The sequence below is a fragment of the Erythranthe guttata genome, chromosome 12, assembly GCF_056151865.1.
Source record: "Erythranthe guttata isolate IM_541 chromosome 12, IM_541, whole genome shotgun sequence".
NCBI lineage: Eukaryota > Viridiplantae > Streptophyta > Magnoliopsida > Lamiales > Phrymaceae > Erythranthe > Erythranthe guttata.
This window is the reverse complement of record NC_142544.1, coordinates 11,257,401-11,284,101: the sequence shown is the minus strand read 5'-3', so window position 1 is coordinate 11,284,101 and position 26,701 is coordinate 11,257,401. Positions and strand designations below refer to the sequence as shown.

Here is a 26,701-nt window from a genome sequence, read left to right as displayed (position 1 = left end):
GCAAGTTTGTGAGCCCCATCATTGATCGAACCATATCCAATAAAGTTCGATTCCGACGTTCGGAGACTCCATTAAGTTGAGGAGTTCCAGGTGGAGTCCATTGAGATTGTATTCCATTCTCTTTCAGATAGTCAATGAACTCGATGCTCAAGTACTCTCCACCACGACCGGATCGCAGCTTCTTAATACTTCGTCCGAGTTGCTTTTCTACTTCGTGTCTAAAATCTTTGAACCTTTCAAATGTTTCAGACTTGTACTTCATCAAGTATACATACCCATACCTAGAATAATCGTCGGTAAAGGTAGCGAAGTAGTTGTATCCACCCTTCGCACTAACACTTAGTGGACCACATACGTCTGTATGGATCAAATCCAAAAGACCCTCGGCTCGTTCCATTTTCCCTTTGTAGGGTGACTTGGTCATTTTCCCTTTAAGGCAAGATTCACAAGTTTTAGTGATTTCACGTCCTCCAAAGAGAACAATCCTTCACTAGTAAAATCGTTCATCCTTCTTAAAGAGACATGACCTAATCTAGCAGGCCGAGGTTGTGCGGGGTTTTGATCTATCTCCTTACGTTTTGCTGATTTTCGCCTTAAGGCCCCCACTACCTTCACCCATTTCGAACTTGCTGTTTGGGAAGGGAACTCTTTCCTTTCTCTTCTTTTGGGAAGAACTCTTCTTCCCAGAAGATGCAGCAATGAGAACAGACTTCTCTTTCTTAATGGTAGACTCGAAACTGATCATCATGTTCATTAACTCATCCAAGGGAGGATCTAGTTTGTTCATGTTGAAGTTACTATGAACGATTCATAGGAACTAGAAAGAGACAACAGGATCAAATCTAACGAGAGCTCGGCGAGGAGGGTGACATCGAGATTCACTATCTTTTCAAGGAGATTGATCATTTTGAGACAGTGCTCGTGGACCGAAGTTCGTTCGCGCAGTCTCGTCGTGATTAACTCCTTTGTAGCAGCGTACCTCGATGCCCTAATATTCTCACTATACATGCTATCGAGATGATCCTCTATATCGAAAGCATGCATGTGAGACTCATATTTCCTCGCAAGCGCGGGCTCCATGGCGGCTATCATATAATACCTAGCACGGGTGTCATCTTTCTTCCAAGCTTCATAAGTTTCCTTTTCAGCATCAGTCGCTGTGGCAGGTATAGTGGCGGGAAGTCTCTCGTTCAGAACATAGAGACGCCCATCAACGGTTAACACAAGCTTAAGACTACGCAACCAATCTAGGTAATTAGGGCCATTGAGTTTATTGTCGAGGATTGACATTATGGGATTCTTAGACATGATTATATGAGAGATATAGAGAAGAGGATTATTAGAGATTCGCGTTAAATGATTGCTTACAATTAAATGTTTGGACTTATGTTATTTAATTGTCTCCCACTAATTTTATCGAGTTCCACTTCCCTCTAGTAGACAAACAAGAAAACTGATTTTTCTTAATGGGCTTTAGGTCCAATAGACAAATATAACCCGTAGTTAATCTAGCCCGATTATATTTGCCCAAAGGTAGATCAAAATAAATCATATCCATAATATGACCCCTAAATTAATTTTCCTCACACTTGATAATGACCTAAGTTAATCTCGCGAATATCAAAATCGTCGTGTGTCAAGTCTAACCTACCAATCAAGATTCTCATAGAACTTGATTATGCCAAACTAATGCAGTCCCTAGTTAATCTAGCCGACCACGTTAATCTAGCATAACCCTTTTCTATGGCTACCTTCATCGCAATGTCAATTGAATTACAGCTAACTTTACCATAGCACTCCCCGCTAACACGGCTTACTGCACTACAGTAAAGGGCTACACATAATTCAACCGTTGGCAGAAGGAAAAAAAAAATCAACAGATTGGTTTTTTATTTATATCTTGAAATGATTCTTAATTAGATTAAGAATGAGGGATTTTGATTAAAAGGTTTTATCTCATCAGAAGGTTCGGATTGGTCTATAAGATTCCTACATTTATGTTCTCTAAAGGTATATGGAAACGCATATTGTCCTAAGAGGAACATATGACCTAACTACATAATTAATTACAATAATTAATTATCGGGTTTTTCAAAATAATTATAGAACCTCAACTAGCATAAATCATTCAAATAATGTTGAGGTACTACTAATTAAGTTGAACTATAATCAATATTATATTTGTGTTCTATTAATTGAAATCAATTTAACAATTTAAATTAATTAATTAATCTAACACATATTTACTAACATAGATGATTGTTGACTCGATTATCTAATTGGGATTAACTGAAAATATTTTTTTGAAAATTAAAATCAGTGGGCCGGGTCAGTCGGACAGAGAACCGGTCTGACCAACCCGAATCCACTTGGATTCGGTCAATTGGATCGTGCACAACCATCGAACCGGCCGGTTCGATCCGAACAATTAAAAGATGACGTTTTAAAAATAATTTTAGATCCGATTTTCCAATTTTAAACAATTTTAATGCTGGACAAATTCTAAAAAATAATTCAAAAATATTTTAAACTTACGAAAACTCCCAATTACATAATACAACAATCGCTACTTTAATAAATCGAACATGCATAAAATCATAGCATATTAAAACGAACGCAATTAATTGTGCAACGAGCTATGATACCACTGTTGGGAATCGGACACGTGTACGCAGCGGAAAACAAAAACTTTATGCGATTTAAACAATTTAAAACACATAAACACATGCCCGATAATTGAAATTAATTAATTGCGTACCTTTGCGCTTCCAGCGAAATTAAAAACAACATACATGCTTAATTACTTAATCAAAATTAAATCAACTAGCATGCTCGCGTTTAAATCAAATAACATGCTCGCAATAAATAAAACGATTTCATGTAATCACATAAAATCATACAAGAACGAACATACATATCCATTTAAACGTAAACGAATCTATCGACAATTGATTCGAAGGTTTACCTCTTGAAGCGTGAGGTAGGCGCACCAAGCAAAGCGGGATTGCTACGGAAACCAATCCGTACAATCCGAAGGGGGCAGCAGTGGCGGAATAGCAGCAGCGGCAATACGAGCCACGGCGGCGCTGTGACTCACGCGCGGTCTTCGGGCGGCGCGTGGGGATGCGTGCGGCTTCGGCTCGTGTGCTGCTCCTCGATTCTTCGATCTTCGATCTTCCTCCTCTCGGATTTCACCTCGTACACTTTGATCTACTAAACACGTGGCACTAGACACGCAATAGTTAGAAAAACGGAAGAAAAGAAAGAATGAAAGGAATACCGAAAGGGATCGACCAACGGATGGCCGATTCCGGCAATTTCCGGCGACGACGGCGCGGTGGCCGCAGGGAGATGGCCGAGCGAGAGAGAGAGGGAGCGGCTAGGGTTAGGGTTTTGTGTTGTGTATTTGTGCAAGACCTATAAATCAAGTATTTATAGTGTCTTGCATAAAACCCTAGCGGGCTTAAGTTGGACCGGGCCCAACAGCTTAAGTTCGTTAGTTCTTTTACTTGCTCGTCTCTCTCATTTCAATGATCGGAAAATTGTAACGATTACATTTTCGGAATCATTATAATGTCCTCGTCATTACGAGTGCCAACTCTCGATTTCCAACTTTCCAAAAATGGAAACCCTAATTCAGTGCACTTTCTAAATTTGGAAACATCCCGATTTAGAAAGTTCACTAATACGTTTGCCTATTCTTTTCTTTTCTTATTCTCATTCATAATTCCAAATTACGAATATTGGACCCAATCATATTGACTTCCAATCATGCAGAGATAAACCATTTTATCTCTGACCGTTTATTCAAAGATCTCATGTGCACGAGTAGTGTGACCCTCGATGGTTCAGGTGTAAGATAGCCGTGGGCCCACAACCCTTTGTGGTCAAAACTCGTCCCTTAGAGTTACGATTAAGATGTAGCTCGTTTCACCTTAATCACCCAACGAATCAAGATTGGCGTCTAGCAACTACGCGTCAGGTTTCCCTAGATACAAATGAAGTGTCTGCAAGAACCTTGAGATATAGTTAACGTACAGTACGATCCCTTCGATTCATATGTCCCGATTGAACTAGAGGCATTGCTTCATCGAGACCTCTTTATTTGTTCAATGACCGTGCGATCGTTCTAAGTATTGTAATCGTTATGTGCATGACTTAGAGAATCGAATTCTCTAATCATCACTTAGTCAGCTCTGGCCAGAGACTTAGAATGATTATAAAACTATCAGAACACACAGGACATCCAAGACTATTCTAGCGATCGAATCCCCAACTACAATGCACAGACCTCCCACTAGATTTCGGACTGCACGAACACTGGCCCTTGGGATGGTCCTTGGTGGAACTCAGGAACAGGTCACGATACAGCTAGTCCTCTAGTGAAGTCACGGTAATGTCTAGGTCATAAGGACTAATGGTGTACAACTATACCATAGATATCTCTACTCGATTATTGGGAACCACTTAGAGATTTCTAGGGTGAGGGAGTTCAGTGAACTCGTCAACTTACGAGCACCCACTTATGCATGCCGATATCACAATACCGTTTACTGATGAGGCGCAGTACACATACACTAAGTGCTAGTCTCTTAATGGGAAAGGCCGATATCCTCATTGGTGGCGTAACCCTTCGACTAGGAACACGTTTAACAGTTATAATACTTAAGTAAATATCTCACGATCCTAACGATCAATTACTAGTACTTGTAATAAATGTAAGGACTATATCTATGCTTGTGACAAAGGGACAAAGATATAGAATGCCAAGGTGTTTTATCGTTAATACGAATAAAGGTTGGTTCGTTTATTACAATAATAAATACGAAAGACCACATGCACATGTTGGCTTGTTGGTCACCTACTCTAACACGAAGATCTCCGGTCATACCAATTGCAGGACGATGTTTCAGTTTTTATGACTTATTTTTCTAAGATACCACAGTAATCACCGTCACTCGAACCTTATCTTTTTTTTTCAATTAATATTTGTAGTTATGCGATGTTGTTCTTCTAACTTGTTAATTGATTGTTTGGCAGAAATCTAGTTTCGTGTGGCTCTGAGATAGAGACCTTTTATTTTTGAAGGATAAAAAAATGAAACTATATTGTAAGGATTTTGATGTTTTTAAGAATCCTCCCATGAATTTTTGTCTTTCGGTTTTGAGGTATATGTATTATTTTGTAATGTATCCACAGCTGAACTGATACCAATTTCATTGTGGTGGTGTTTGTTGCATCATATTTTATCTGGTCACTTTTCTTCTTCATAAATTGATAGTAAACTTAAGAAATACACTATTTTGAATATGGAACAAAAATTTGACGCATGTTGTACTTACTGTGTGAAGATATCACTTTGGCATTGAAATTATAATGTGCCCTTATTTGTTCGTCAGTTGCTTATAAAACAAATACATTTGTCTTTTCACATAATTATTCTCAGAGTAAAATATATATATTGATCAACCGCGAAAGAAACGATATGCTAAACACTACAATCTAATACAAAATTGAGATGTAAATTATAATAAATTCAAACAAAGTTTATTGTAATGTACAATAAGAAAATATACCAAAAAACTATTATTTTTTCCCCTGGAGAATAAAGGCTACTGAAGTGGACAATAAGAGAAGCAAGACTCTAACGGTCAAATAAACTGATGTAGAATCAGAAGGGGGTGGCCCAATAGGTGGACTCATGGTGGTCGCCTAGGGCTTTCAACATCGGTGTTTGGTGCACAAGCATCTGGCTGAGGAGTCGGCGACGAGGGGGTGATGGGGGTGGTCGAAGAGTGGCTACCGATGGATTTGCCCCGCCACCAGCCAACGAGTCTAGTACAGTTACAAATTAATTTATGCTAAAATTGGCCGAGAATGCAGATCTAGTGGTGGTCCTCGGTGGAATCGAGAGTGACTTTCGCCGGTCTTGCGGTGATACAATACCCAACATAACCCCACGCACTTACATTTCCAGATATAAAATAATGATGACATAATAAACCTAACAACTCCCAAGTCCCAATTATAAAGACGAATACAGACTCCCACAAAAATTATTCAAAGCAACCCTACCAATTGACAACGTCTGTAACCTAGCTCATAAAAGTTAAATTCATTGTCCTCTGCCCACACCTTATAACTACATGCGGCCCATATGACGGAACACCTCGAGGATTGACAATGGCACTTCTCTGGTTATACCATAAAAATAATAACATCTCATTTTAAATGAAATAAATCATAACCAAAGCATAGGGTAATGATACACAAAATCACTGGTGCTTTAGCAATAGTCACAAGCTAAAAAAAATAAACCTTAATTTTAAATAAATTTCTTTGTGTTCCTCATCTTACACAATCAACAATTCGCTCTCGAAATTGGTAGAACATCTATTGTCAAGTATTGAAAACATAAACTGTATGACCTTGATAAATACAATACACACATTCCTACCCATCGGAACCAACAATAGAAATGATAACTTCAGAAAATAAAAACATTTTTTTTCAGAATGAAGGTTTGAAAAATACCTGCGTGATCAAGAAAATTAGAAGAGCTCACTTCATTATAGTAATAGCACCAAAGGAGTAACCGTTGCCACCGCCAACCGAAACCCCACAATTACCCATCACCGTAATAAATAATAATCACGTGCTCTTTTATGTTGAACGGGCCCGGTTTGAGGCTAAAGCTCCACTACCCGAACAGAGTGTACTCCTTCGTCAAAAGAGTCGCCGCCGCCGACCGGCAGCACCGCTATCTGCATAAGATTGGCTGAGATGGAGAAAAGTGGTTGCGTTCTTATATGAAGAATTTGGGGAGTTTTGATTTTATTTTGACGTGTAATTTTGTTAATTGATTATGATTCTTGTAATATTTGTTTAATAGACATTTTTTGATAAGTAATAGCCAACAAATTGGAATTCATTTATCAACATATTTTTTTCTTCCATTTGAACTGATTTTAATAATTCTTTTAATCGCTTTAATAGGTACAATTACTATAGCTCGTCAATTTCTTTTTTAAATGAGTAATTCAAATAGAATTAACGGAAAATGAATGTTATAATCCTTTTATTTTATTTGAATTTTTGTCTGAAAAATAGAATAGAAAGCCATTAGTTTATTTTGCTTTGAGTTTATAAGATTAATTATGTAATTTATGTAAAGTACGATGTCTGTACGAAGGTGTATAATGTGTTTTTTACTGGGTTCGTACATTAATTAAATCCTAGTACTGTACTAGATCGTACTAGGTAGTACAAAAAATCAAAGGATGAGATTAAAAATAAAAAAAAATCAAAGGATTAGATTAAAAATTAGTAATTTTGTACGCACTAGATTAAATATCTTACGGTCCGAGAAGTACAACTCTCTCGGACCCTAGACAACCCCTTTTCAAAATATCGTTATCAAATAGGAACCTTCCCCATAAACCTTAAACCATTGAAAGATGATTGAAATGACAAAAAAAAAAATTACTTTTTTCTACTACCGCATAGATATCGTTCGGCGACGGTGAAGAGAGAGGAAATAGGGGTGGAGGCTGAGGCGGCGCTGGGTGGGGGCTAGGGCGGCGCCTAGACACGGCCACAGGCCGGGTTTGACCCGGAGCGGACCCGCCCCGTTGACCATGGACCCAGACCCGACCAAGTACGGGTCGGTTTCGGGTCCCGATAATTTGGACCCGGGACCCGAGGACCCATAGGGCCAACCCGAATTTCCGGTTTTTTTTATCCAAAAACTGTGCATGAGGCGGCAGAATTGGGCAACTCTAACCACGGAGGCAACCAATATATTTGTTTAAATGTAGACAATAAATATATATAATATAAAACGCTAGTGTAAAATGATAAATATGTGAAATAAATTATTAATTTTCATATTAATTTTAATTAAACTATTAACAAATACAATATAAGAAACTTTAAAAAAATATATAGAATCACGGTTCAATACTTCAAAACATCTATTATTAATTACTATATCAATGTAATCTCCACTATTAAAAAATATAAAGTATTGAATCAATTCAATATATAAACAAACGCATTGACTTAATACAAACTCACTTATGTTATTAAAATCGATAGTGTGAAAAATTCGAAAGAAAAATAAAATAAGATGTTTATTTAAAAAATAGATTATAACTCATTTCAATTAATTTAAATCGATTAACCTCAATTGTTGACAATAAATTATTAAAATTATTGATTATTTTATCATAATATAATTATTTAAAAATATAGATAATGTTTATTTTAATAAAAATAGATTGTATCTCATTCTAATTAATTTTTACTTTAGAAATATAACTATATATGACGAGTATAATCAAAATATTATGATGTGATTTCTCTTTTAATAATTGGTTTAATTTGTAAAAATCGTAAGAATTAAACCGTAGGTAATATGATTTAATCATTTTTCTACATTTACATTTTATTCAAATATTATAATCGAATTGTAAGATTTAAATGGCTCAAGTCCTTTCAATTTTTTTATTACATTATATTTGTTAATAATTTAATTTAAAAATATTTAATAATAATGAATATGATAATTAATAATCTATTTAACATTATTTCTTTCAATGTAATTACACTTATGTGATGAGGGGGTTTTGTCAAATTTTCATTAAATTTAATGGTATTTTAATCTCTTACACACTTGTCCTATGTATTTTTTGACAAAGAATTTTTGGAATTGACTTGGTTATAAATAAGTAGCAATAAACTTTGTAATACGCCTAAAAGAAGAACCGAGTCGAATACAAAAAACTTTCAAGTAGAATTTGTTTAAGAACATCGAAAACTGGAAAGTATCCACATAATTAATAAAGCCGCGGCCACAGTTGTTCCCGCGAGAATATGGCAGCTCGTTCGAAAACCCTAATGGAATTCCTCCAGCAACCAGCGGCGAAACGGACTAAGAGAGTCTCTTCGCCTCCACCACTAAGCACCCGCACCCTTTCCTCGCCGAACGACGCCGCTTCCACTTCCTTGTCAGCCAATTCTTCGGAGTTCAACCGAGCCCTCGCCTTTTCTAGGCGAAACCTCAAACTCTGCTCCGATAAAGTCTCCCGATCAACGGCCGCAGCAGGTATGTTAAAAATTGCTTATTTTTTAAGAAAATTTATCCGCATGATATTCTTATTTACCATTTTCAGGGAGTTATGACTCCTGCACAATACATACTTTTCGTTATTTCCCTACAAATGCATTTTATTTCTTTGTTCACCTTTGTCATTATTTGAAATTGGGCAAACAAAAATACTATCATTATTTCACCGTCTTTCCATTTCTGCCCATTGTTTATGTGATGTCTTCTTATTCGGCTGGTATGGTATATCATTTTTCAAAAAAATTATGTACTAAATGAGTAGTTTGTGAAGTTGGAGAACCTATTGATGGAGGAGCTTCTGTTGGCATATTGCTTCCCATATCTGCTGTAAAAGCAAAACAATCAGAGAAGCTATATGAATCGGGTAGAATAATATGTTGGAATTTCTTTCCGTTGACCCATATTTTAACGTTATTTTTAGGGCATTTATGTTTGGGATGCGTTATCTTTGCTCTTCTATCACCTCTTTGGTGTTTATACATTTATATATATTCAGTATGCAATACTGTAATTGTGTTTATATCGAGATAACTGCTTATAGTTTGTCATTTAGCATCCTTGGATGCATATGATACCTTTACGATTAACTGAGGCTGTATGTTCTTGTATGATATGAATAAAGGAGGAGTGGGGTATGTGAAGTTGGAGGAGCTACTGGTGGAGAATACATGGTTGGAAGTGCTGCCTGGGGAGTTTCAAAAACCTTATGCGAAGAAGTTGTGTGAATTTGTTGAGAGTGAGACATGCAACTCTAGTTCCCCAATATACCCTCCTCAGCATCTTATCTTTAATGCGCTTAACACCACACCGTTTGACCGGGTGAAGGTGGTTATTATTGGACAGGTTAACATTTTCTTTGCATTTGAAATGGAATCTCTTTGTATTGAACTCGATTTATATTAACTTTTTTGTTAGAAGGTTAGCAACTTAGAAATTCCGTTGAATCAATGTAAATTATCTGTTGGAATATCTCAGGACCCATATCATGGACCAGGTCAAGCGATGGGCCTCTCTTTCTCGGTGCCAGAAGGTATAAAAGTTCCTTCAAGTCTGTTAAACATTTATAAAGAACTTCAACAAGATTTGGGATGTTCAATTCCATCTAATGGGAATTTAGAAAGATGGGCTGTACAGGTAATAAATACTCTCTTAAACTCATTCTCATAGTCTGTTAGCATCGATATTACTTGCAATATAATCTATGCACAGTTCTTACAATTTGTCACCCGAAGGAGTGCATGTTGACAGTTGTTATTGTCTTCCGGATGCCACATGAACTGAATTTAATCGTGCAATTTGGGCTGGAAAAATGTCCACTGTGTTTGTATTTGTGTGTGTTTTCTTTTCCTCAAAATATTTTGAAAAGATTCCCTTGGATATGTGTTACTATTACTGAAATGCAAAGTTTGACCAATTTCGATGACAAGTTGTCGTCATTTTGAAGAAAAAAAATATATTCTTTTAAATGCAAAACAAAGAATGCTTTACGAAAATAGGGTATAGGCTTTGGAAAAAATGGATGAAAATTAGGTGGTTGGTTGGAAATATTTGCAGATTTTGTGAAACCATCTAGAATGAAACAGGTTTTTTGCTCGAACACATTAGTTCATTTTGTGGACATTGCACCAATGACCAAGCATAATCTGCATATTCTTCACTCGACCAATTGCACAATGCATAATATGATATAGTTCACTTACTGTCAAGGCTATTATTTTGCTTTTTCTGTCACTGTTGACCGGAAATGCATTTGCAATCTACTCTTTCTTAAGGAAGTACTCCACTGTGTTGATTTGTAGGGTGTTCTCCTGTTAAATGCTGTTCTTACAGGTATGTTCCTTGTATTTTCCAATATTATTGTAATATAAGGAATAATTTTCTAAATTTCTTGTAGTCTTTTCTTTTCTAGTGAATACGAATTCCAGTTAGTGCAAAATTGACATAGATGGTCAATTTTATAGAAATCGGGATATGTATTTTGTTGCTTGGAGGAGAATGAGAGCCCAAAAATGCATACCCCTAGATAAAGGCATGTTAGGTACAGATATTTTTCTCGTTACTAAGAAACTGACAGAGGAGAAAACGTCAATTCACCCTCTCTTGTCATCGAAATAATAGTACACTCCATTGAAATGATGGGCTCTTCCGTATTGTAGTTCATTGGGTGGGTTTTGCTTTAATTCGTAGAGTTCAGTAAACTTCTCAACTACACCAATATGTGCTTTAGTATTGCCTAGCTTGAACATCACTACTTCGAGGAGTACCGATGATGCATAGTTATTGGGTTACAATTTGTTAACAAACTATATATCTTTTTTTTGTTTTTTACTTTAAGTTTACTTTAGGGATTCCGTAGGAATTTTCTTTAGTCCTACACTCTTACTTTATGAATATGCAAGTAAACAAAAACTCAATGTTCAGTGTAAACAATTTTGGGATTTGTTTTAACAATTTCTTCAAGTTGTTGCTAATATTGATTTGCAATAAACATTTACACTGTATGCATTCGTACTATATCAGAATGCTTTTACGGTACTCATTTGCTATAAGAATTGAACAGACTCTCACAAGAGAAAGAGAGTGTTTATAGAAACATCTTAATTCATTCATTCCTTCATTATTCATTATTCTTTTCTTATCTGAAAAACAATTAAATTTATTAGCAGGTACCATTTTGTATTGAACTGTAATAGTCTAGAATAAATGCCATATTAATTTATAGAAACCTCCATGATAATTCTTCTTCTTTTTTTAAAAAGGGGCACCATGGAATTTATTATTAGAGTATATATGATTGCATGCTGAACTTTTGTGGCCTTACATAAACACTATTTCCTAACTTATTTGCAGTTAGACAACATCAGGCTAATTCTCATGCCAAAAAAGGGTGGGAGCAGTTTACTGATGCTGTGATTGGAGCAATATCACAGAAAGGAAAAGGAGTTGTTTTTCTTCTTTGGGGAAATTACGCTCAAGCCAAATCAAGGTAATTTAGGTTATTATACATGGTTGCATATAGTCCGACATGGTTTGATGAATGAACTTAATTGTCAATTAGTAACACATATTTGTGGGTCCGTGTAACTTATGTACTTTGGCGACCATAATGAACTCTCACTTCTCGAATCTAAAATGATAGCTTGAATGCTTGATTGTTCATAATGCTTGGTAGATTTTCAGTGTATTCTTCGTTATATCTTATGCCTTCAAATGATTCTCCTATTATAGAAATCTTCGGAATTTGGTCATTGCCAACAAATCCCAATTTTGAATTTCTGTACTAGCTGTCGTCACTGACCTTTGATTGTTCCTCGGATTTGTCCGTAATTGATTCGGATAACTGATCATAAACATATATATTTTTGTCCTTTTTTATTTAATTCATTATTGTACTCTGTTCATCTTCAGAATCTCATTATTTACTTGGCTGACTTGCAACCTCGGCTGCAAGTATTTGTGCAGTCTGAACCCCTACTGAACTTTACTTCTCTAGGCTGAAATCTGTTGAACTTACCTTTGCTATTTTACTCAGTTATTAGTTTCGCTTGTTTTTTACTGTTTATAATATATATATATATATATATATATATATATATATATATATATATATATATATATATATATATATATATATATATATATATATATATATAAATGTTTGTCCTTTTTCTTCTGCATTCTGTGCATAGTATATGGTCTACTCGGGATCATCTGTGCGTCATTGGTTTTAGTTGACCGCAGTAATATTGGATATGATAGTCAGATCCGGTGAACTACATTTACCCAGTCTCCGCAGGCAAGCCTTGTGGGTGATAAAAAGACTGAGAATAAGTATACCATCTAAGGGATGCAATTATTACCTATCTTTCTATATTCTCGTTAGATGGAATTGAATATCCGAAATCTTGTTGAAGTTCTTTATAAATGTTTATAAGACTTGAAGGAACTTCGACACCTTCCTGCAACTACCACTACCCTTCCATTATCTCATAAAATGATTTATTTCTAGAATGTCAAGATCAAGTCATTCCTAACCCTCAGCCTAGTTTGACATCAATGTATGTAATTTTGACGATTTCTGGCACAAATCCTACTAATCCTAAAAAAAGCTTCAACCACGTATTCTTAATGGATTTTTTTTCTTTCGATATGTTCAAAGAATAATGATTTATGCATGTAGTCGCATATCAATTCTGCTGTTGATTTGCTCTTCTTTAAGAAGGTGTACGAAAATCTATAATTGGGCCGAAAATTGAGTTTTAATAAAGCAAATCGCATCCTAGTCCATAGATTTACCAGTATACGGAAATATATAGGAAACAAATATATTTCATTTTTCCAATGATTTTTCTTTTTTCATACAGGTTGATTGACGAATCAAAGCATTATGTTCTCAAATCAGCACATCCTTCTGGTTTATCTGCACACAGAGGCTTCTTTGGATGCAGGTACATTTCTTAATTGCATATATTAGTTTACTTTCGAGTAAGGTAAATTACTCCATTGTATATACTGAATTTTGCTGTTTTGTTGGATTGGTATTACAGATAAAACAATCTACTAGCTTGATCAGATGTCTAGGTTTGAACCATGGTATCTGAAATGCGTAGTAGAATTAGTAATTATGGTAAACTACGTCTGTCTCGTTATAAGAATCTATGTGTAGCAGTCATTCATTTAATTCGAAATAAACGGAGACTCAACTTTATCTTGTCAAATGTGTGGCATTTGATGTTGTAGAAAATGGACTTGATATTTATCTTTTTCGCGAGTAGTCTGCTCAATTTGGAGTTTCACAAGGTATTTTGCTTGTGTTGGTAGTTCTGTATACTTCAATAGTGGAAGAACTGATTTTTTTAGAATTAGTAAATATGGTGGACACATTATATTAAACGATGAAGATTCTAATATCCGTACGTTGGTCAAACTTTTACATTTGTAATTTGTACTTATATTAGATTCCTTTGACTCTACTACCTTAATTTCAGGAATCAATAATTTAAACCAGCTTTCTTATGAAGAAGCAATTTAAACAGATAGTTTGACTATGAATATATATCATTTGCATACTTCCATTATCTCCTGTTTAGCATCCTATGTCAAGCTTCCAGTAAGTTGGTGTGTTTTTCATTGTTTTCAGAAGTTTGATAATTATTCTGTTTATGTTCGATGTCCCATGATTTATGCTGGTATTGGTTGCTTTTTCTTTCAACATGCACAGTATTTCTTGCGTACTAGTTTTTTTGGGTAACAAATAAATTGCAATTTTTTTCATCTCATTCGACAGGCACTTTTCTCGTACAAACCAAATCTTGGAGAAAATGGGATTACATCCAATAGATTGGCAGTTATAATGCATGCATCAGAAACCCATTTTACGGAGCCTCAATTTGAAGTCGTCTTTTCTGTCTCGATCACAAAACATAGCATGACCCTTGGCCTTTCGGATGTTATATATAGATATTATGAACTAGCAAGACGGAAAATATGATGTGTTATATATAATATATGCAAAGGTTATCAACTATATGCCACAGTCAGTGTCGTCTGTTCTAATTTATCCAAGCTATGTTCAGAGTCGGGCCTCAAATTATATCATCTAAAGACTTAGAGTGATTTTCTTCAACACACTTGACCAGCAAAGCATGCATGTATATGTCTGTCTTGAAATGAAGATTGCTGTTGTGGTTCCGCTGCTTTTGTTTTAGTTCAGATGATGTTGAATCCTGTTATGTAAGTATCGTTTACGCTACTACATATTCTCGAACAAAAGTTGTGAAATTAATGGTTGAAGTTGTGGTAGTACATCTATTACACGCTATTTTTTTTCATGTAATTCCTTTCAGAACCTTGAACCTCGTCATATTCTTCGCTGTGAACCATAGTTGTAGTTACAATGGCTGCCCTAACATTCAAAGTTTTATATATTGCACGGCGTCATGTTTCATTGAATAGGGAATTCTGAATATCGTCCTCACGGGTTCGGGAATTACCAAGTACAGGGGCGATTGGAGCTAAGGGCTAGGGTGGGCTCAAGCCGACCCTAGTCCAATTTTTTTGACTGCTATATATTTGCCTATCCAATGTATATATTCCTTACTCTATTTTATACATAATTTTTATAAAGATGATAATACTTTAAATTTTTGACACAAAAACACCAAATTACATACATAAAGTTGAAACCCATAAAAATGCTTTACAATTTTGACACAAACTAGTACTTCACTAATGCATTAAATACGGAGGTCAGTTCAAAATGACAAAAAAATAATAGTAGTGATTATCTCTTTGTAATAAATTCAATCTAAATCATTATCCTAATTCTATTACTAATACTAATCTTCGTACAAATCATTATCCTAATCATCATGCTAATTTTCATACAAAAAAAAATTTGGGAGAATTAACAAGAAACCCGCCATCTATGAAATGTAGTTAAGGAAAAACACCCCTCCCAAAATAATTAGAGAAAATCCTCTTAATTAATATTCCACCCAAATGCTATTTTAATAATTCCCAAATCATCCTTATTGATATTAAATCTCATTTTCAGGTTTCAGAACCCTAACACAACCCTAACACATTTCATTTGTTCTCTTCTCCTTTTCTCATCTTCTCTCTTCTCTTCTCGAGTGAAATTCGGAGGAAAAGCAAGACGTCGTCGGAGAACGAGATCAGACAACGACTCTAGAAGAATATTTGACGGCGACCGACGGTGGCGGTGGTGGAAAAGTGTTTGCCGCCGCCTCCCGCCGCCGTGGGAGGGGTGGTGACGAATCTGTAGTTGGCGGCGGTGGTTTCCACCAATCGTCGAGAACGCAGTGGGTCGACGGCTACGGGTATGAGGCATGAGAAAATCATTGTTGCAATTGATGTTGATGAAGGTATTTTTTTGGTTTTATTTTATTATATTTTTTTTTTTTTGATGTTTTACTTTTATTATTGTTTTAATGTTGGTTTTGTCACGTGTTTAGAAATTATTTATGAAGTGAACAACAAGGGTTGACAAATACCTTGAATTGTTCCTTTTTTTTTTGGACACTTAAATGCTTATTGTGCTTTTTGTATGAATTATTTATTTTATTTATTTAACTTTTTCTTAGGGATTGGTTGAATAGTGTGGTGTGGCGGCGGGGTGGTAACGATAGGGAGGCAGATTTAGGGTTTTCTGCTGGATCGAACGGGCAGAGGACGGCGGTGTAGAGAAATTCACGCAGGCTAGAACCTCGAGTACGTATATGTCCAATAGTCGATAAAGCTAATCGACTATGCTCTGATAGTCAATTAAGGTTAATCGACTCCAGTTTTTAATTATTATTTTTTTTTGATTTTTTGTTTATTGATTCCAATTGTATAAATCAATTGATTTGTTGACAAGTCAACATAATTATATTATTGTCGTTGACAGTAAAATAACTGTAAACACAATAATATTATAGTCAACAACATCATTATTATTATTTTTTTTTGAGTTTTTTGTTTTGTTTGAGTTATTCACGGAGCAACGTAATAATATTACTTTCTATTATTGTAATATTACTGTAAACACAATAATATTACTGTGGTTGACGGTAATATTACTGTTGTTATAGTAATATTGTTGTCAACCACATCAATATTATTGTTTTGTTTGGATTTTTTTGTTTGTTTGAGTTATTCACGAAGTAACGTAATAATATTACTGTATATTAATGTAATACTAATGTGGTTGACGGTAATATTATTGAACGTAATAATATTACTGTATATTAATGTAATACTAATGTGGTTGACGGTAATGTTATTGTTGTTATAGTAATATTATTGTCACTCACAGTACTATTAATTCTTTTGGCTTTTTATTATGTTTACATTGTTGAACGGTCAACATAATAATATTACTTTATTACACAATAATATTGAGTTTTGTTGTGTTAATATTACTGTGCTAGAGATTAATATAGCAATATTATTCTGTTAAACTGTAGTATAGTTAATTTTACTGTGCTTAACACAAATATAGTTAATATTACTGTCAATCACAACAATATTGTTGTTTAAACGAAAAAAATGTTAGCGAAAAAAAATCAAAAAAGTAAACGCCGGGAACCGCTGAAAAAAAAATCGAAAAGTCAACGCCAGAATTCGGCGGCAAAATTATTTTTTTGAAAAAAACAAGTTTTGGGTCAAAATTGAATAACTTGTGAAATTTGGGGTCAAATTGAGGTTAAATTAAATTAATGATGAAATTGGAGCATGTTAAAGTATGATGGACTATTTTAGTCTCTGGACCATGTGTGGATTTATTTGTAAATGAGATTTTTGTCTGGATCTCTTTATGAGTAAGTACCAATTAATGGGCTTATTTATAAAGACCCCTTATATTTTTCATATGAATGCGCACCTACATAAATTTTCGTATAATTTGTATATGCGTGGGTGATGTTACTAGTTTTTTGAATAACTCACCAGTTTTCTTTATATTGTTCAATTTGGCGTGGGAAAATGTGTATCAAGGTAGTCCGGATTTTTTTCTCTTTTTTGGGGGCAATCTCACAAATTATTTAAGAGGAGACCAAATCTAATTTTTCACAAATGAATTACTAAAAAACTATTATACTCTTACTAAAATATGAAGCCCACAATTATAAAACTCCACAACTTCCTTTGTGCAAGACCACACCAACAAAACCCACTTTATCTTCTTCACAAACCAATTTCACATAAATTATTCCAAAAAATTTCGTCATCTTCTCTAAAAATCCTCAACACCCCAAACCCTCAAATCTTAGTAAAACATGCAAATGATACCATTATGGAGTCACGAGACATTAATAATGGAGATTCTATAGAAAAAGTAGAAAACAAACTATGAATGAATGCATTTTTATAGCTAGGAGTTCAAATTTTTAAGTTTTCAAAAAGAAAAAAATTCAAGCAGTAAAAATTCGACACACACATGCCGATTTTTGTAACAAAATTCGACATCTAGATGTCGATTTTCCGCCAAAAAATCAACATCTAGATTTCAACATGTACAAGTCGAATTTTCTTCTTGTTCTTTATCTTCTTCTTTTTCTTCTTTTTGTTGTTCTTCTTCCTCTCTTCGTACTCTTCTTCTCCTCCTCCTCCAGTCCTCCTCCTCCTCCTTCCTCTTCCTCATCTTTCTCTCTTCATCTTCTTTCTCTTCATGCTCTTCTTCTTCTCCTCCTTCTCCTTCTTCCTCCTTCTACCTCCATCTTCTTCTTCTACTCTTTCCCTTCAAGCACTGGCGGTTGCACGAAGGTTGAGTGACAATGGTATGGTGACGGCAGTCAAGCGGTTGTGGTGCACTTCATCGGCGACGCGCACTGTGGCCCTTCGGCGGCAGTTCTTCTCGCCTTGTATTCTTCTCTTCTCCCGCTAGAGCATTCCCCCTCTCGTTTTTCAATCCCTCTCTCTCTCTCTCTCTCTCTCTCTCTCTCTCTCTCTCTCTCTCTCTCTCTCTCTCTGTCTTGCAATAATAGTGATTAGGTCTAACTTGAATGAATAAAATCAAAATCAATATTGGGGTTATATTCGTAATTTTCCAATCTTGCTCTTAGTAAGTTTATTTATATTATGACCTTCCATCAAGTAAGGTCTCGCCCTTAGAAGATCTGGGATTGCAAATATTCGTTGCCTTTTCTTTTTGTCCGAATCTTGTTGTAATTGACGCTGCACGTTCAAATCGAATAATATTGAATCTTCAATTATTTCCCATTATACATAAAGGTGCACGTGATACATGTAGTATATATATATATATATACACACACCACTACAAGAAAAATGGTTTTTAACAACATAAATTTAACAAGGTGCAGCCAAGGAAAGTTGTTATATTATGTATTTAACAACATGCGTTTAATGAATGTTGTTGTTAGTACTGAAAAAATATTTTTAACAACAATCGCATTTTGCACCTTGTTAAAGTAGTTTACTACAAGACGGGAATGCATGTCGTAAAATCTCCGTCTTGAAATTGTAGACAACAACGTGTTTCCGCGCCTTGTGGATTAATATAACTGTAACAAGATACGGCGCATGTTGTTGAATTAGATTACTTCAAAACATTTTGTAGTGCCATAACTTCAACGTATTTTTTAATTAGATTTACAAGTAATAAATTATGAATTAATTTACTAATACTAACATTATTTAAGAAGCTAATTATGTATGTTATATAACCTCATAGTTCTAATTATTAAACATCTAAGTATTAAAATAAAGTTTATATATATATATATATATATATATATATATATATATATATATATATATATATATATATTAAACAGAAAATATATTTATATTTTTAATATAACAGTATAAAAAAGTAAACATAAGATGTCAGGAAAAAAAAAAGAGTAAAAAATACAAAAGAATTATAACAACAATTTAATAAAGTGACGGTAGTTTCCTCCATTAGTATTACCTTTTTTCTTTTTCTTTTTAATATCCCCTAATTTTATTTTCCTTTTCTTCTTGCCCTGTTCCTCTTTCCATCTCCTCGCGCTAGACAGAAAACCTAAAACTCTCGCTACGACGATTCCCTCTCGTCGTGACGATTCTCTGCCTTGTTGTTCCTAAAATGCCAAATATCAACAAAAAAAAATTCATTGAACTCCAGATTTGAAGAAATTTTTGCTGCAATACCAGGAAATCTCTGTCAAGGAATCATAAAATACGTGGTACCAATCTCGCTTCTTGCTCAATCGCCCATCTATTTTGAATCAGGTACAATTATTCACTTCTTGATCAATTTAATTTTACAGTGATGTTTTGGCGGAATACTTTTTTCTTCTGATTCTTCAATTTTCAAATTATATGTGTAAAGGTCCAAGTTTTAATTTGGGGAGTATCCCTGCTGTTAATGCTACAATTTTCAGTGGTTATTCCACTAAATGTAGTGAGTTAATTTTCAAATTTACATATTTTCCAACAAGTTTGTTCAATAAAAAATCTAATGCCATTAGATGTAATTAATTGGTACTGAAAAATCCATGTTGCAAACAATCGGAACAAATATTTCTCTTTCCGTGTTTTGTGGGTACTCTTTTGATAGAGAGGTGTCTAAAATTTATGTTTGAGTTAAGGGTGTGCAGAGTACTGTGAATGGGTTGTATTCGTTTTAAGATATTCGAAATAAGTTTGCTAGAACATAAATAATTTGCTAAACTAAATATATGCCCTTGCTTTATTTGTTATTTTCTTGTGAATTTATGTAATTGGATATATTTTTTACCAGAAAGAGCAGGATGAATTGACCAATACTCTTCCAATATCAATGGTAATTCTTGTGGTTGGCCAAAGGCAAAAGAAATCGAGCAAGCAACATTGTACTTGCACGGTGCATTTGAACAGGACTAAAAAACTGCTTGGATCATTAGGAATAAACTGCCTCGAGCTAACGGTGATGATGAGTGCTACAATATTAACAGAATACATGTTGCTGACGTCATTCTTGCCACACCATCAGCGGTTAGTTAGTTGCGAGACTTATTTTCCCATTTTCATATGATCTTATTATTTCTTAAAATAACGTTTCTTGCAATCCTAAAATGCAATCAGGTGTTTTATCCCGTGTTCGTTTGCTATTTGTTTCTGCTACAAGCCAATTATAAATGACTTGGGTAATATTTATTGTTCATCACCTTCTTGATTAAAGTTACTTGCATTCTGAAATTTTAATATATGAGGATAATTTACCGTATTTTACTTTTCGCAGCGGCATGGGTGATAGGTTCACCTCGGGGGATTAAAAGGTCTGCCCAAATCTTATACATGGTGAGTATGAAAATGATCTCATTTCTTGTCATTTTAAATATATTTAAACTTTCTTGTTTGCATGTTCTACTAAGTACAGTTGTGTGGCAAAGAAGTTTTGTGAAAATGATAAGTGAAGGTACTATTCATTGACAACTTAACTTTTGAAAGGTGTTATTTTGGTACATACATATATTATTTCATTTTAATTGCTATCCTTTTTTGTCATTGGTGTTAGATAGATTTGGATCCATTGTCGCGAAAGAAACTGAAGACAAGGGAAATCGAAGATTAGATGAACTTTGACTTGAATAGAATGTGAGTTTAGACTACGTTACAAGAATACTACAAGTTAAATGTAAATAAATTAGTTTAGTCTTATCTATCGTACTGTACTTTGAGTAGATCGACTTTAATTCGATTAGACCATGGATGGTATTGTGAATTTGACGATTTAGTGTTGAATTACTTTGTTTATTTGACATTTCGGTTTTGTCAATGGAAAATAATTGATTTTAAAAATGTAAATGGATGGTGAAAGTTGTGAACAATATTGCATTTGTTCAGCAGGCCGAAAATGAATACAATGTGCACAACAACATGAATAGCATATTATTAATGAATTAATAAAATATTTGTAATCACACTATAACAACATGCGATGAGCATCGTTATATATCTTTCAACATGATGCATTTAAATGTTGTTGTTGTGTATGACAACATGCTTTGACTTGCTGTCATAAAACTTATAACTACCCGCATGTGCATGTTGTTAATTACCTATGACAACATGCATGATGCATTGTTTTCGATTTTATACAACGGGCATTTACTTGTTTTACAGCGTTGTATGTACGTTGTCAAATGTACCGAGGATTTAACAACATGTCGGTCAACAACGTTCTGCTGCATGTTGTCTTAACCCTTTCACAACACACATCAAGTGTTGTTAAAACACCTTTTTCTTGTAGTGCACACACACACACCCAATTCCGATAAAGTATTTATTAGTAGTTGTCAAGGAAAGAGATGGATGAATTAGCCAGCTAGAAGAGCATCCACTTTGTTGTTTGCTGAGGCTGATAAAAACTTCATGCAGATTGGAGCTTGTACCCCTGCCAATGCAAATACAGCAGCCGGAATTCCCCATAGAGAATCACCACATATGAGCCCTGATGCTACTGCTGGTCCAAAATCCTTAGCACTTTTTTTGTTCTTCCTCTGCCATACGAACAGAATCAAACTTCCAATGCACATGTCAATAGCAAAATATGCTCCTAAATAGAATGGAATTGCCATGCACATGGGGCTGGGTATGAATCTGTATATTCTATACTTGGTTTCATACTTCTTCATTACCTCCGTAACTAGATTCATAACCACGGAAGCGAAGAAAAATATGATAACAAGTTTCAAGCAATTCTTGGGGAGTGAAGAGAAGCCTTCAACACCCAAGAGAGCAATCCCACGGTACATCAACGCGTAAGGTGCAGGGTAAGAGCCTTCAGGGTCTCCCACACTGTAAGCCTTGAAGAAAACCCAAAAGACCAAAGGTGACAAAACACAACCTATAGCTGTACCAAAGACTTGGCTGAAAAACATGGAACGAGCCGATGACAGTGTCAAATATCCCGTCTTAAAGTCTTGCATCAAATCAGAAGCTGTTGAAACAATGCTCATCATCACACCACAAGATGCAAGTCCAGCAAGTACACCGCCTTCATCTAAACCGACCCACGAGCTGAAAACGAGGATTGCTATTTTACCATAGTTTGATGCCAAAGACCAGTCCGTTAGGCCGCATCCATAGGCATTGCAAAAAGCTAGAATTGGAGCAATTGCATATGCTACTAAGACTTGGTACCATTTTAGCTGATGAAATATCTGTGGGATTACAGCAATAGATATCCCTGCCAACACAACATAACCAGCTATAGCTACTGTATTTGGAATTTGGTCTTTTAGGAAATACTCCATTCGTTTCTTCTCATCATAGTTTCCTATTTCTGTGCTCTCATCTATCAATTCCTTCTGTGACTTTTGTTGCATAAAGCTCTTTAATGTCACTATAACCATGTACACAACATGAAATAGACCATCACCAAGCATCATTGCAATAGCAAGAAAAACCTGTCAACTCCATAGTAAAAGGAAATTTGTCAAGCCATTGATTAATTAAGAATCCATTCTTAATTAAATAACTTAAAATATAGTTGTTTGTATGTATGTTATAATCAGTTAAGTTACCCTGTATCCTTGGATTCCGTGAAGACTGCTTGCAGGTAGTTTTGCGCTATACCAATCGCCTTTCTTGGACTCGATCACAGGCCACAGAACACCCCATGATAATATGGCCCCAATAAGTAGGGAGACATTTACCATGTATGGACATATCATCCCCACCCCAACATATGTAGCTGAGAAATCAAAATAGAACCTGTGTGTGACATGAAAAAAAAAACAACTGTCAAGTTTTGTAATAATATGATGCCATTCACACCAGATAGATTCTCAGAAATCTCAAAGTCACATTGTCGGGAGATTTATAAAGTGAATTATCAAATTCTCATTGTAAGGAAATATGGTGAAGGGAAAACAAATTCTAGTTGTGAAAAAAAATGATGTCCCAACTCCCAAGTTTCCACTAAATATTTTATATCTTTTATTTTTTAAGATATAATTAGCATAAATTGTTACCAAGAAACTAAAGATTTTTTTTTTTAATTTAACCTTTGCTTGTAGGCTGCGAGGCCGAATGTAGGGAAGCTGCTAAAACCACAACCATCAGCAGCACTGAAGAACCACTGGAAGCACGCCCATAAGAAACTACCAACAAAGGACTTGAAAAGTACCCAAACTTGTTTCCTTCATCCAAACAAGGGTAATAATATAATTAAAACCCACGTAAAATTAATATATATATATATATATATGCGTCACTGATTAATAAACATGGAGTACATACTTAGCTAGCCTAGCTCCTTTAGGAGTATGAAAGCTGTTGATAAGGTATGCTGTTGCAGTCCCACTTGGATATGTCAATTTGTACCTCAATATCATCACCTAAAAATGATTAGAGACGACTAGTTAGTATTTTTAGAAGAAATAAATAAATATAGTAGAAAGATGATGAAATTTGATGTTAATACCTTCCGTAGGGGCACTATTGAGAATAGACCAACAAAGCTAACGGTAAAAAGAAAGGTCATCATCCATCCAATAGAGAGTTGCTTAACATTTATTGGGGTGTTTCCTGTTTCAGCCTGAGCTGCCGTTATTGGACTCATTCCTAGAAGGTAACTAGCTGTCCCACCTAAAAATACATACACCCAAAATTAAACAACATCATCATAAAAATATTGTGTATGGAAATATGAATATTCATCGAATGGAACATACTGCTAAAAGCAATGCCAGAAGAGGCAACAACACAAGTCTGAATGACGGTATTCTCTTGTCTGGTAAAAGGTTGCTTCAAATAGCCACATTTTTGGATCAAAACAGTATAACCCTTAACCATGGCGAATCCTAGGAGCCCCGCTGCGACATTTAAAGAGGGGATAACACCAGTTGAGAGATTGAGTTTACAAACAATCACATTAAACACAGCGCTCAATAGAACGCTAGTCACCATTGCTCTAATGGTTATTTGATTCTGCCAAGAAGGTACTGCCGTCTCCTCAAACGCCTTCTCCAATGATGCCACATCCTCATCATCCTCGTGCTTCTCTTCTTTCCTCATTCTTCTTCTGTATATATACAGATATATGCTCTTCCCCTGACTCACTCTCTAGGTTGATTTATATATGTGTGTGTATGTATATATATATATATATATATATATCTTTATATATATATGAAGAGAAATGAGAAGGATCTCAGAATCCTGGTAAGAGTCGAGTTATTTACGAGAGAATGAACAAGCTATGTATAACAAAGAGTTCTGAATCATCTTTAGTGTGTGTGTGTGTGTGTGTGTGTGTGTGTGTGTTGAGAGAGAGAGAAGAGTGAACAACGTGGAGAGAGAAGTTGAGGTGAGAGAGAGAGAGAAATTGAGGTTAGAGAGAGAGACAAGGGTTGGTTGGAGGGTGAAAGAATCCCGATGCATGAGGAATAAGGGGGTTACCATTCAACTTGCCGCGAAAATTAATACTCTATAACCAATTCATTCTTGTTCTTTCTTTTTTTTAGTAACTAGTAGTAATATTGACCACTTTGCCATTTTAATGCTAGACTACAAATATTCCTAATTCTTCATTAACAGATTCTTGACCAAAAATTGAACTCAAAATGTCAGATTCGTTTTTGTTCATTTCTACTTTATTTTTCATAGAATAACTGCATTACTAATATCAGCTATCAACTTAATTATAATTTGACAACTATATAACCAGCACAGTATAATCAATTATTACGAAACTAGAAGTTTGAAAATATAGTTGTCCAACTTTTAAAGGTTTAAAACTCAATTGTGTATTTTTTGGTACACAATTTATGCGCATATATTTGTTTTATTTAAATTTTTATTTCTTATAAAATATTTTGATATTTGTATTTCTATAATTGAAATGCTAAATCCCACACTAATTTTACCAAATCACGCACAAAACTAAAAAATATTTCTCTCTTTAAAATCTTTTCTTCTCATTCCCCACCCTTCTTTTTCCCTAGTTTTTCACAAAATCACACAGTAAAAATGTTTATAGCATTCCAAATTCGAATTTGACAAAAATCTTCACATTTTCAAACTAAAATAAAGTTGGAACTTGAGGAAAAAAAATCGAATTGATATGAATTTGAATAATTAAAAAGGTTTTATAAAACTGAATAAATACTAAATAAAACTGAGCTCATTTTTTATGATTATTCACGTAAAAAAATAATGAATTTTGAGTGACTTGGAAAAATCATTTTAGAGAGAAGTTAAAGATAATATGAGTTGAGAGAGAATTTTTTTTAATTTATGTGTGAGATTTAGTAAATTTTAGTGTGAGATTTAGCACGCCCCTTTCTATAATGTATCCTTTTATGTTGTAAATGTTAATTCTATTTCCTTTATATTTTAATTTTTATTCTAAATGATTAATGAGTTATATATAAATCTTTTTTTTTTATGAGCGAGTTATATATAAATCATTAAATGCTTAAAAATGATGGTTAATGAAGAGAATATATTATTTAAGTGCACATTTATATTATTAACACTTTCACGTTAAATAAATCATTAAATAATATAAAATGCAAAAAATCAGATCGAACCTTAATTGAACCGGTCCAACCATGACCCAATTACTTGTCCGGTTCAATGTCTAGTTGGATTTTCAAAACATTGGTAATTATAGTGAAATACAAATACTTCCAAACTTAAGCTCAAATTAATATTACGGAATGGCCTTAAACATATATAATCGAATAGGGATTATTTGATGGACCTCCTCATTTTGAAAATGTTTCTAACTAACCACCAAGGATATTACATCCTAGTGCATACTTCCTCCTTTTTATCTTAATTTGGGATAACCCCCTCGCCATTTTGAAGTACCTAAAATTCCCTTTTAATATCAGTTTTAAAACAACACGTTGTTCGCTTGCCTTTCATGATAGCTATAATTTCGTTTCTCTCTTCCCCTCTCACTCTCAGATTCAAAGTTCCGTCCCCATAGGTTTCCAACTGGTGATGTTGCTTCATGGAGTCATAACTTTCTCTCCAGTTGTCAGAATTTGATGGTTTAACTACCGTTGGATTCCCCTCGTTGATATCTTGTTTTTTTTGTGTTGATTTCATACTGTTTGGAGCTATGGA

At 34.6% G+C, this 26,701-nt stretch overlaps 3 protein-coding genes across 14 annotated transcripts; 2 read left to right on the top strand and 1 right to left on the bottom strand.

The window, feature by feature from the left end:
- The first annotated feature begins 8,749 nt into the window (after positions 1–8,749).
- Positions 8,750–14,976, top strand: UNG (uracil dna glycosylase). Of its 2 annotated transcripts, none has more exons than XM_088826578.1 (7): positions 8,750–9,106; positions 9,753–9,970; positions 10,103–10,261; positions 10,927–10,957; positions 11,978–12,113; positions 13,492–13,575; positions 14,415–14,976. In XM_088826578.1, the coding sequence occupies exons 1-7, from the start codon at positions 8,875–8,877 to the stop codon at positions 14,479–14,481; spliced, it is 927 nt and encodes a 308-aa protein (XP_088682704.1). In that variant the 5' UTR covers positions 8,750–8,874; the 3' UTR covers positions 14,482–14,976. The 2 variants fall into 2 exon arrangements, with proteins under 2 accessions (XP_088682704.1, XP_088682703.1); XM_088826577.1 differs by having other exon boundaries at positions 8,795–9,106; positions 9,750–9,970.
- A 3,836-nt stretch (positions 14,977–18,812) lies between these two features.
- On the bottom strand, positions 18,813–24,929 carry LOC105955737 (putative metal-nicotianamine transporter YSL7). The gene is made up of 7 exons (XM_088826501.1): positions 24,298–24,929; positions 24,048–24,211; positions 23,864–23,961; positions 23,629–23,763; positions 23,146–23,335; positions 21,875–23,028; positions 18,813–18,908 (listed from the first exon to the last, which is right to left on the bottom strand). The coding sequence occupies exons 1-6, from the start codon at positions 24,638–24,640 to the stop codon at positions 21,937–21,939; spliced, it is 2,022 nt and encodes a 673-aa protein (XP_088682627.1). The 5' UTR covers positions 24,641–24,929; the 3' UTR covers positions 18,813–18,908; positions 21,875–21,936.
- Positions 19,587–21,418, top strand: LOC148766450 (uncharacterized). Of its 11 annotated transcripts, none has more exons than XR_016034773.1 (6): positions 19,587–19,867; positions 20,379–20,611; positions 20,702–20,763; positions 20,859–20,917; positions 21,013–21,035; positions 21,139–21,418. XR_016034773.1 is itself a non-coding variant. In XM_088826503.1 (5 exons), exons 2-5 carry the CDS (start codon positions 20,418–20,420, stop codon positions 21,189–21,191), a joined length of 372 nt encoding a protein of 123 aa, XP_088682629.1. In that variant the 5' UTR covers positions 19,587–19,821; positions 20,379–20,417; the 3' UTR covers positions 21,192–21,418. The 11 variants fall into 11 exon arrangements, 2 of the variants coding, with proteins under 2 accessions (XP_088682629.1, XP_088682628.1); XR_016034774.1 differs by having other exon boundaries at positions 21,135–21,418; XR_016034768.1 differs by having other exon boundaries at positions 20,997–21,035.
- Positions 24,930–26,701: the final 1,772 nt, after the last annotated feature.

Bases quoted from the DNA above. Each gene is read 5' to 3' on its own strand.
- UNG (XM_088826577.1), top strand. From the start codon at position 8,875: ATGGCAGCTCGTTCGAAAACCCTAATGGAATTCCTCCAGCAACCAGCG. The intron at 9,971-10,102 runs GTTAACATTTTC...GGAATATCTCAG, and splicing joins AGGTGGTTATTATTGGACAG to GACCCATATCATGGACCAGG. The intron at 10,958-11,977 runs GTATGTTCCTTG...ACTTATTTGCAG, and splicing joins GTTAAATGCTGTTCTTACAG to TTAGACAACATCAGGCTAAT.
- LOC148766450 (XM_088826503.1), top strand. From the start codon at position 20,418: ATGGTAATTCTTGTGGTTGGCCAAAGGCAAAAGAAATCGAGCAAGCAA. The intron at 20,612-20,701 runs GTTAGTTAGTTG...AAATGCAATCAG, and splicing joins TTCTTGCCACACCATCAGCG to GTGTTTTATCCCGTGTTCGT. The intron at 20,918-21,134 runs GTGAGTATGAAA...CATTGGTGTTAG, and splicing joins CTGCCCAAATCTTATACATG to ATAGATTTGGATCCATTGTC.
- LOC105955737 (XM_088826501.1), bottom strand. From the start codon at position 24,640: ATGAGGAAAGAAGAGAAGCACGAGGATGATGAGGATGTGGCATCATTG. The intron at 24,212-24,297 runs GTATGTTCCATT...ATGTATTTTTAG, and splicing joins TTCTGGCATTGCTTTTAGCA to GTGGGACAGCTAGTTACCTT. The intron at 23,962-24,047 runs GTATTAACATCA...AATCATTTTTAG, and splicing joins CAATAGTGCCCCTACGGAAG to GTGATGATATTGAGGTACAA.